The 11,817-nt window shown below is 39.0% G+C and overlaps 2 protein-coding genes across 3 annotated transcripts; both read right to left on the bottom strand.

The window, feature by feature from the left end:
• Window positions 1-438: 438 nt before the first annotated feature.
• On the bottom strand, window positions 439-2,934 carry LOC110940168 (UDP-glycosyltransferase 85C1). 2 transcript variants are annotated; one of them, XM_022181732.2, is made up of 2 exons: window positions 2,396-2,934; window positions 439-1,374 (listed from the first exon to the last, which is right to left on the bottom strand). In XM_022181732.2, exons 1-2 carry the CDS (start codon window positions 2,895-2,897, stop codon window positions 497-499), a joined length of 1,380 nt encoding a protein of 459 aa, XP_022037424.1. In that variant the 5' UTR covers window positions 2,898-2,934; the 3' UTR covers window positions 439-496. The 2 variants fall into 2 exon arrangements, with proteins under 2 accessions (XP_022037424.1, XP_022037423.1); XM_022181731.2 differs by having other exon boundaries at window positions 439-1,416; window positions 2,396-2,933.
• Window positions 2,935-3,442: 508 nt separating this feature from the next.
• Window positions 3,443-4,006, bottom strand: LOC110942805. The gene is made up of 2 exons (XM_022184569.1): window positions 3,871-4,006; window positions 3,443-3,822 (listed from the first exon to the last, which is right to left on the bottom strand). The coding sequence occupies exons 1-2, from the start codon at window positions 4,004-4,006 to the stop codon at window positions 3,443-3,445; spliced, it is 516 nt and encodes a 171-aa protein (XP_022040261.1).
• Between the last annotated feature and the right edge of the window lie 7,811 nt (window positions 4,007-11,817).

Below are 11,817 nucleotides of genomic sequence, written 5' to 3'. Positions count from 1 at the left end.
AAGTTGTTGAGAAACGAACCATGCACATCACTTTAAGAGCACCTGTAGTGGGGCGCTATATGCCCCAAAAATCCAAACATAGCGCCCAATTGCGCCTGGAACACCACGACGAGGGGCTTTATGGGGGAAGAAAATGGTGAGGGCGGTATGGTGATAGTGCCGGTATGGAGGGGAGTTTCAAATCTTTCACCAATCAAAAATAGTTAACGTTTTTTAATTAATTAATAAAAATGAAAATTAATAATTAGGTAATGATGGGTAGGGGCTTTACGACTACGCGCTCTAGTGATATAACGCCCCATAAAACCCCTGTGTGACGTGGCACGACACGTGTCGCATAACGCCCATCCAGAGACTTTGTGACTACAAATGGCCTAACTAAAACATGTTTTCTATTTAATTGTATGCACTTACTTTCTTTAACTACCAAAAACAAAATGATTAAAATGAAGTAAAATAAAATATAACAAGAAAATCTAGCTTGTTGATAATTCAGTTACAGTATTTGATTAGCAAGCTTCTTTGCATCTAGGTATGATGATCCATTAGGACCGGTGGCCATTTCCGCCATTTTCTTCCACTCCAAAGCTTTCTTCCTCATTCTTGCACCCTCTGCACCCTCCATCAAAACCCTAACCACCTTCTCCACAACATCCCTATTCACAATATTCCTTTCAATCTCCAAACCAACCTCCCATTCTTTGCACATCTGTCTACAATTAGTCCGTTGGTCACCCGCAAATGGACAACATATCATGGGCACACCAGCACTCAAGCTCTCAATGACCGAACCCCACCCACCATGAGTCAAGAACCCACCAACCGACGGGTGGTTCAGGACCTCTTCCTGTGAACACCAGCTTGCTATAAATCCTTTCTTGCTCATCGCCTCTTCGAGTTCTTGAGGCAAAACCACAGGCTTCCCATCAACTAAATCGGTCCTTACAATCCATAAAAAGTAATGGTTGCTGTTAACTAGTCCCCAACCGAATTCAAGAAGATCTTGTAAAGACATTACCGTTAGACTTCCAAAGTTGACATACAGCACAGAATCACGCTCTTTCGATTGGAGCCACTCGACACACTCGGGTTCTTCGTTCCATAAACTATAACCATTGAAACTTGAGTTCTCGGTTTCTTTATTCAAAAGTAACTGAAGAGGCCCGATGGTGTAGACATTAGGAAAGATAATTCTAAGCTCTTTTACAAGTCTAGCCTCTAGTTCTTCAAACGTATGTATGATCATATGTGAAACCTTATCAGCCGCCTCAGCGGTTTTTCGAAGGTATTTTAACCCAGGGTCAGTCGGTTTTGTGGCTCGAACAAAGTTCCATAAGTCCTTCAAACGGATTGCTTCCATTCCAGGAATCCAATCTATTTCCATATCAAGATACCCATTCGTCAAATAACTTTCATCTGCAAATATATATTGTTCATTATTAGATCTGTTGATTCATTCATTAAATTAGCATCCATGATGATTAGGGTTGTTCTAAAGGTTGTTTGATTGAGCCTTTTCGGTTTGTAAATGAGCCGAGCCAAGCCAAGCCAAGCCAGCTAGGTTTGTAAACAAGTTAAGCCAGAGTCAAGGTAAGCTCGGGTCGTTAGCTAACTCATTATGCTTGTTTAAAAAAAAGAAAAAAAAAACTAGCTAGTTGACTATAAATTAAAGCCTGAAGAATAGGATCAAACATTCAAATATCTCTATATCAACATGTAAGTCATAATGTCTCAATACAATACCATGCAAAGCACCCCTCTCTCTCTATATAGATGATAAAGAGAGGCCATGATGTGTAACTAACTCCCATAACAAACAAGTATAATAACTAACTCAACTGACTATAGCTACAAACAGGGGCGTAGCTTAGTGTGAAGTGGGGGGTGCACCCGCCCCCCAATGTTTCGGTTAGAAGTGTAAATTTTCTATTTTTCGTCCGAAAATTTTAAAATTATATAGGATTGTCCCTCCAATTATTTTGCCTAAATATTTATACAATATATAAATTGGGTCCCATGTTCCGCCCCCTCGAAACTTTTGATTAAGCTCCGCCACTGGCTACAAACTAATAAAGCCCAAACTAATTTTGATATATATAAATTATATAACACAAAATATAACAGTTCTATAAATCATAGTTTCTTAACAAGTTATGCAAATGTATATGTTAATCAATATTATTTTTTTGTTTTCGTATATTAATATGTTTAAAAATATAAAATTATCTTCTTTATAAATAAACACGTTGGATCGAGTTTTTTTACTGATAGACCTTGAGCTTAACATTTCAGCTCGTTAAGATAAATAAACCAAGCCAAGCCCGAGCCTAGCATGACTCGACGCGAATCGTTTACAAGCCTATAATTGAGATTTATTACAGGGAAAAAACTTAACCTGTAAGTGGAATAATTCCCTTCTCCATTAAAACTTTGGCTTGGTAAACCCCCATGAATCCACAAGCAGCCACGGTCCAGAAAAGGATGAGTGGTATCTTAAGCTTCTCAGCAGCATAGACCATATTTAGGTAACTCAAAAACCCGTCACAAACAATACAATTGGCTGGAGTTTCCAGCCCGGATACAAGATCAAGAAAGGAATCAAAGAAAGTGGTTTTAAGGTAGATCCATAGTTCAGCACCTATGGCTGCAGTATGTTTGACACCATCTTCTGTAGAATAAGAGGGACTGTCTGGAACCATTTTGAAATGAAAACCATCAAGGTCATGGATCCCACTAGACTTTTCGAGTAGCTTATGGTTGGAGTGGGTGTTGATGAAGGTTATATTGATGCCCATGTGGTGGAGTAGTTTGGCTAATTTGAGCATACACTTGATGTGGCTTTGTGCTGGAAATGGTATGAAAACCACATGAGGCTTCTTCACATCAGTTGAATTCATTACTGTGTGTTACGGGGTGCAACGGGTCCAGTTTTCTACTTTATCCATTTAAGTAGCCCCTCATTAAACAGTGGAAATCGTTATTAATATGTTTCGGGATGTTGATGTTTTGTCCCTCACTAGCTACACACCAATCCTGATTTTAGAAAAAACCATAAAGTCATACAACATATCCAATGCAGGCCTGGTTGCATTATTGACATACCTTTTTTCGCAAAATTACCATAATGGCCACGTTGACCGGATATTTATAAGGCTGGAGGGTGTCATATAAAGCTCCTAGGGGTTTTATCACATCACGTTAGATCCACTTAGGCGCCACGTCATATGAGGTACTTTAAAACAACTTCCTTTAACTTGCATGGAATGGTATAAAGCCACCATCATCATTAGCTAATTACTTTTTTATTTAAAGTTAAACATTATTTAATTTTGATATATTAATTTAAAGCTCATAATTTAAATAAAAAAAGTACAATGCCATAATTTAAATAAAAAATACAATGTCATAATTTAAATAAAAAATTACAATGTCAATAAAAAAATCACTCGCCGTCTCCGTCGTCTCCTCCTTGTTCACTATAGAATCGTAGGTGCTCAGTCAAATCAGCTCGAAGGTTATGGTGTGTGTCCCTGTCACGTATCCTCGCTCGGGTAACTTTTTTTTTATCGTATGTGAGTAGTGGGTTCGTCGGTTGGTTACCTTCATCATAACTTTCTCCACAAAACGCTCTGCCCGAGTCCTCCAATATCATGTTATGCAAGATGATGCACGTATACATGATGTTTCTCCTTTTACTCTTTTCAAATATCCTCAACGACTGGGCAATGATAAACCATCTCTTTTTCAATACACCGAAAGTCTGCTCGATATCTTTTCTTACCGACTCTTGTTTCTTCTTTAAATAGAATCTTTTCTCGTCATCTAGACACAAAAAACTTTTCACAAACGTTGCCCACTACGGATAAATACCGTCGACAAGATAGTACCCATACTTATACTCCACGTCGTTTACATAGAATGAAGTATCTGGTGCAACACCATCTATGACATCGTCAAAAAGATTCGAAGATTGTAAAACTGTGATGTCATTGTTCGCACCGGCCATGCCAAAGTACGCATGCCAAATTCATAAATCTTGAGACGCGACCGCTTGTAATATTAGGGTAGGACCATCATGGTCACCACGATGGTGTTGCCTTTTCCAAGCGCTTGGACATGTCGACCACTCCCTGTGCGTGAAATCAAGACTACCCGACATCCTAGGAAATTCGTGTATCCGCTGATGGGCCTCGTATAAAAGTGGAACGTTGGTAGCGGTTGGCATCCTCAAATATCACCTCCCATAAAGAAAGTTAACACCTAATACAATAGTGTTAATAAACTATAAATAATAATAATAACAATAATAATAATAATAATAATAATAATAATAATAATAATAATAATAATAATAATAAAAATACCTTCACAGAAATTTTCAAGACAATCACGATAACTTAGGCCGGCATCCTTAAATATTCATCCCACGCATCACTCGATGTGTCGTACGCAAGTTGCCGAACTGCGGCAATACACTTTTGTATTCTAGCAAAACCAATTTTGCGACTAGCACTTTCTCTTTGTGTGAAAAAAGGGAATTCAGCCGCAAGATCATTAGAAATTCTAAAGAAAAGACGACGGCTTATACGAAACCGACACCTAAATTGTGCATCATTGTACAACAAATTTTCACAAAAATAATTGTGCATTAAACGTTCATGAGCACCTAATCGATCTCGTTCAAGAGGCGCCTGTCTGGTATGCGTTGTAGACGATTGGGCTTCTTCTCGCAAATAATTAATCACCTCCTGTGTCACTGCGATAAGCATATCATCGAGCACACCGTCAGATGATGAGATGATGAGCTGGATGAATCGGATGAAGAGTGAGATGACATTTTTAAAAATGATTGGATAGAATTTATGTGTTTTTTGTGATTGGTGTGTATTTGAGTTTGTGATTGGTGTGGGTTTGAGTTTATAAATATATAAGATTTTAAAAACTTTTTTCTATAATATGACCGTCGCCAACAGTCTTTTTGACCAAAGACCTCGAAACATCCAAAAATTTGCCCGTTAGTGGGCTGGCGAGAGGGCCATAGCGCCAATTCGGTAACGGGCTCGGGGTGGGGTGGGGCGCCAGAGGGCGCCAGTTTTGTTGATGAGACGGGGTGACGCGAGGCCACACCCCCTGGCCTAACAAATACACTTTACTTTTTTTTTAAATTACTCATGAACCACAACTTGACCGATGTATGCATATGTTTGTATTAATGCGTCCCTAGGGTAAGACGAGAGGAAGAATAAATTAAAGAAAGAAAGCCGGCATACAATGGGACGATGGGTAAGAGGGAAAACAACGAACCATGAAATCTACGATGGCAAAACCGTCATACAAGGGGATGATGGGTAGAGAGGTAGATGTGTTTTTTATTGGTGTTCCATCATAAATTATATATCTGTACATAACCTAAGGGGATGCACACTATCTTCTCCTATTGGCTTTGTATTTTATTGATTTTCTTTCTTGGAAAAGGATCAAATAGGAAGTTTATTTTGGGTAGGAAGGATAAGAAGCAATAAGAGGAGGACATGTGGCAAAGTTGAAAAAACATAAGGAGGGGCATTTTAGTCAAAACTCACCATCTTCAAAAAAACCCAGCATCTGCAATTCATTCTCTTCCCCGTATACTCAAATCTACCATTTCAAAACCATAAACTACCATGTCACCACCTCCACCACCATCTACGATCGCTACCATCTTGCCGGAAACTAGATCTGAAACCACCACCACCTTCAACCACCCGTTAAAACTGAAATTATTTTAGAAAAACAGGCCTTCAAGAAAACGTTCATCAAACCTGCTGACGTTTCAAAACACATTGAGACTCTAAATTTTGAGAATAATGCTAATATTGACAAACATTTTCTAGTATTAGGTAATACTGAGTTAAGTTTTTTTCTCAAAATTCACCTGAATTGCAAAATCAAGGAGAAGAGTCTAAAATAAAATCAAATAACTTCGAGTTTGCTATGATGAATGGGTTGGCTGAATTCATTAAAGGGTATGGGTCTAGTAAACAAATTGAGTCAACTACTCCATCAGATTCATCATGTGACTCCTTAGAGACAGCTAACTGTGAAAAGACAGAGTTAGTTGATTCTTCCGAGTCTAGTAACGAATCACCTGAAGAAGTTGAATCAGAACAGATACAAGTAGAATCAGAATCCACTTCAGAAGCTTCTGCTGAGTCTAGTGGTGAGTCAACAACAGAAGTCTCTGCTCAGCCATTAAATACTCATGGTTCTGAAACTACTAAACAAACAGTGTCACTCGAGACTGAAAGTGCTACTACGGATTCAACTGACATTGTTTGTTAGCAAGTGAATGTTACTGATGCTTCTACTTCATGTGTAGATGAGGTGAAAGTAGAGGATTGGGCTGAGGGGGATGATATTGTTTGCCAAAAAGCTGACGATGTTTGTTCAAAAACATCAACTTTGTCTGTTGATGCTCCTCCATATGTGAGAAAGGTTGTTTCTAAGCCATCTTTGAGAGGCCCTACAAATAAATATGTGCCTCCAAAGCCAACAGTTAAAAATGAAAAATCTAAATCTAGTGAATGTACTAACTACTGTAAACAAAGTCATATGAAGCAGGGCAGAAAGGTTGAGCAGGCTGCAAACAAATCATCCAACAAATCTTATAAATCAAACTCATCATCAGTTGGATCGAATGGATCGGGATATGCTCCTTACGTAAAGAAGCAAACATGCTACAAGTGCGGCATACCCGGTCACATTACAAGGAATTGCACACATCGTCCCTATGTGTCGTATTATACACAGCATCAGAGGGTTACATCAAGGGATAGATCTTATTCTAAGCCAATGAAGGTTGTGTAGGTCCACCCGGAGGATCGAGTAACCTCTATTCCTGTTTTCTGACAAACCCGAAAGTGCGGAATCCAAACGGGTAAGTTAGACCAAGTTCGAACACATAAATGATAAACAAGAGACTCAACAATTAACACACAATGTATTAATGCTTTGAAACGGTTACACTACAATGTTTACAAAATAATCTCTGTAAACTCTCTCTAGTTCTCTCGTGTGTGTGTTCTAGTTTATGTGTTCTCTCAGTTTTGTTTATATAGGCTCAGCAACACAGCAACGACGAAACATGGTTGTCTTCGACGAAACCTCAGCTGGTCGACGAAACTCATAGAGTTTCGTCTATATCTTTGACGAAACTTGGATGGGCCATGGCGAAACTCCAAAGTCGACCAAACTCCATAAGGTTTCGTCGACCTACATGTTGCTGAGCATATTGGATTCGGCCCAAGTGGGTTTCGGCCCATATGGTATTCTGATTGGCCCAAGAAGTTGATTGGTTGGCCCAAAAACATGCACTAACATATAGCAGTTTTCTACGTGAATATGTAATTAGTCAACATGTCACATCATCATGATGATGTGTAGGCGGGAATTAGTTCGCGACTCTCCGTGCTTCGCGTGTCGAACTTTGGGGCGCACGATGGAGGAATGTCGTGACGTCGGGCTTGAGCCAAACCTAACCGAGCCAAACCGAACCGAGCCGAGTCGAACCGAACCGAGTCGTGTCCACTCAATATGTATCAACAAACTCCCCCTTGGACGCTACTCGCGAGGTTCATCTTCCATGTCTTCCATGTCGGAGGATCTTCAAAGTCTTCACGCGTCGAAAGTAGAAGGTCTATCAACAAACTCCCCATTTCATTTAGGAAGTGTGTAAACAAACTCCCCCTTAACATAAGCTCTCCCTTGAGTTATGCTCGTGAATCTCTAGATCTTCAATTCTTTAGATCCTTGTGGTGTTGATGATTGATCAGCGGCAACTCGATCATCTTTATCATTTGAGTGCCTTCACGTCGTGTCTTCATTCCGAAGCTTTTCATCGAACATGTTCTCTTCGCCTTTAGCATCTGCACATGCAAGAAATCTAAACGCGTAATGAGAACAAACGTTTGGAATATAGTTAACATTTAAACAAATGACACACATGTGACCATTTTTCAATCAACTACCGTCCGACAGTTTGAATGTTTAACAAATTGTTCAATTTTGGTTTTTAACTTTCAAAACTTGCAAATTCTGACCGTTTATGAAGATTCAGTCGTTTTGGTTTTCGTTCAGATTTCAGGTAACAAAGACTCGAGATCCAACATCGGGTAATCAAAAGAAATTAGAAATAAAATCTTTTTGGCTTTTATAAAGTTTATATTAAAACACACCTAAAATCTTTTTGGTATTTTGAATATTTCAAACTTAAAGACTGAAAGCAGTAAATAAATATATACAGAGTTGCAGAAACTAAGAAAAGCAAATATATACAAACATTCTTTTTGCGAGTTTCGAGGGCAAGAGAATCATATCAGTGTACAGTCATGCCAAAACGCTCTTGTTGTTCCTCTTGTTAACATTTAGATAAGCATCCTATAACAATTATCGGTATTGTTATCCACATAAGCTCAACTTATCATATGTAATCATGGCGAGGGGATACGTTAAGGTATGATTTATACTTACCGACCGGTGTTCATCCACATCACGACACATTCCCGTATCAAGGTATGCATGAGAGTTCATCTTACTGGTGAGTATACCATTTATCATCTGTTTTGACGTATATGAAAATGTGAGAAACTCACTTATTTTGATTGAAAACAAGCCCTATGTGATAGAATCACTGAGGAACTTGATTTTCAGATACATGAGGGCACAGGAGCAAGTCCGTGAACAGGTCAGTACTTTCGTACAGCAAAGAGACGAACTTGACTCCCGGATAAATGTGATATATTATCACTTATTTTTGTGGACATGTGATTGTTGATCACTTATTGAGGTCGTATGCAGTATGTACACGTATGTATGATATCATGGAAGATCTAGACTTCGTCTTCGTTTGTTTCGGTAAAAGAAACAACCATGATACCCAGATGATAAACAGCATAAAGACCACATATCTCAGAACCTCGGCAATCTCTCAAACGAAATTTCGGTACTAAGACCATATGCCAAGGAGCGGTTCCCACCTGGTCTTCAGTCGATTTAGGTTTATATCACCCTGCACACTTTAAAATGATTGTGAGCCTACCGATACATCTTATATAGAGCTGCTTAACATTTTTCATTTTGCATTTCAGTTTAAAGAGGTTTAGACAGACCACTGATGTACTATCAGTTTCTCTTTTGCTCGCCAGGAAACTCATTTTTGTTTTTCTATTGTTTTTTGGGTTTTGAAATTTTTCGATGTTTTTGAATTTTCAAATTTTGGAATTACTCCCCCTAAAATCAACAAACTTATAATAAATTTAAAAACACAAAGATATTTACAAAAACGATTTTCTGATGCGGATTACTCTTGCTTGACCTTAATGTCGTTTACCAATTATAAAAAGTCAAATCTTGATTTATCAAATGCTTTGGTAAAAATCTCGGCACGTTGGTCATCAGTATGAACCTTAACAACATCGATAAGCCTTTTATCGAAGCAATCACGTATAAAGTGATACTTAATTTCGATGTGTTTGGTCTTTGAATGCTGCACAGGATTTCTAGTGATAGATAAGGCAGCAGAATTATCGACTAAAATAGGAGTAGTTAGGAATTCAAAACCGTAATCGCGCATTTGATGTTGTATCCACAGGACTTGGGAGCAACAACTTGAGGCAGCAATGTATTCAGCTTCACAAGTTGATGTAGCGACACAAGTCTGCTTCTTGCACTGCCATGTTAAGAGGTAATTTCCTAAAATCTGACATCCAGCCGTTGTGGATTTGCCGTCGATTTTGCATCCGCCAAAATCATAATCACTGAAAGCGACTAAGTCAAAGTTATTATCCTTAGGGTACCATAGACCGGTGTCTGGGCAACCCTTCAAATAACGAAAAATCCATTTTACAGCTGCAAGATGTGAGGCCTTCGGGTTAACTTGATATCTGGCAAGCAGGCACGTTGGATACATTATATCTGGTCTTGATGTTGTGAGGTACATAAGGGATCCAATCATCGCGCGGTAATATGAAAAGCTAACGAGTTCACCCTTCAAGTCTGGATTGATTCCGTGATTTTGCTGCAGTGGGGTACCAATGGGCGATGTGTCGGACATCTGGAATCGGTTCAGGATGTCTTGGACATATTTAGTCTGATGGATGAAAATCCCAGACTTCGTTTGTTATACTTGCAAGCCCATAAAGAAAGTCATCTCCCCCATAGCGCTCATCTCGAATTTATCCTGCATTACACGCTCGAAATCCCTACACATAACATTGTTAGTAGAACCAAATATAATATCATCCACATATACCTGTACCAGTAGAAGATCTCCATCTTGTTCTTTTATGAAGAGAGTGCAATCGATAAGACCTCTGTGAAATCCATTCTCCAGCAGATAATTAGATAAGGTTGCATACCAGGCTCGTGGTGCTTGATGTAGACCGTAGAGAGCTTTGTTCAGCAACCAAACCCGATCGGGATGGATAGGATCTTCAAAACCTGGAGGTTGTTCAACATACACCTCTTCTTCGACTAGACCATGTAAGATGCACTTTTGACGTCCATCTGGTAAACCTTGAATCCTTTGAATGAGGCATAAGCCAGAAAGATCCGAATTGCTTCCAGACGTGCAACTGGTGCATACACTTCGTTGTAGTCCATACCTTTAATCTGATGAAAACCTTGAACGACCAATCTTGCTTTGTTTCGAATAACGATTCCATGGTCGTCCTTTTTGCATTTATACACCCAACGGGTACCAATCTTCTTGTAATCATCAGGTTTCTCTACAAGCTTCCAGGCACCAAGTTTCTAGAATTGTTGCAGTTCTTCCTGCATTGCTTCAACCCAAGAATTATCTTCCAAAGCTTCTTTCCAAGTTCTTGGCTCTTCCTGTGAGACATAACACGCGAAAGACCAATCGTTTTGTTGACCACATTCTCGAATCGCCGCATACAGGCATGCGTTATTGTTGTTTCGCAACATGTTCCTTGTTTGAATGCCACTCTGTACATTACCGATGATGTTTTGTTGAGGATGGGTATTGTGAATTTTTGTTTCAGGGTTTTCCGGAACTGGAATGTTTGTACCCAGATTGTTGAGATTGAGATCAACAACCAATTCAATACCCGGAACTGACGAAGAGGATGATGCAGTAGCTTCAGCTGTTATAGGGGCGTTGATGTGCGTGAAGTGTGTTATATTTTAGGTATATATTTCAAGCCCTTTTACACTTTTTAGCCAAGTTTTAAATTTATAAAACACGATATTTACTAACACTAAACACACATATGGGCAAGTGCACCCATCGTGTACGTAGTATAGTGTTGGTAAGATACCGAGGTCGTCCAAGGACACAAGAGCTTTTAGTACCGGTTTATCCTCAACGTCTCATCAAATCAAAATGTTAGAAAAAAGGTTTTTAAACTAGTAAAATAAAACTAACTAAAATGCTGAAAAGTAAAATAAAAATAAAAACAGATAGACAAGATGAATCACTTGGATCCGACTCGTGTGTAGTGTAAGCTTTGATTATTTTCGCACTTTTGCACTTGCTTAAGTGATTATCTTAGTTATTGAAGTAGGCCCCTCTTTTGAAGGCGACGTTACCCTCAACCCAGTAGTTTGAGTCAGCAAGGATACAATCCTAAAGGGTCGGATTATTGAAAGATAATTAATTAAGTTATTAATGCATAATGTGGTAGGCCCCTCTTTTGAAGGCGACGTTACCCTCAACTAAGTAGTCTGAGTTAGCAGGGATAAAGTCCTAAGTAGCTGGGTTAAAGTTTTAATAGTAGTTTAACTTATGAGGGGATCAAAGAGTTTGGACCCCCCGCCATC

This window comes from Helianthus annuus, chromosome 5 (assembly GCF_002127325.2).
Source record: "Helianthus annuus cultivar XRQ/B chromosome 5, HanXRQr2.0-SUNRISE, whole genome shotgun sequence".
Taxonomy (NCBI): Eukaryota; Viridiplantae; Streptophyta; class Magnoliopsida; order Asterales; family Asteraceae; genus Helianthus; species Helianthus annuus.
This window is presented reverse-complemented; position numbering and strand designations above follow the sequence as displayed.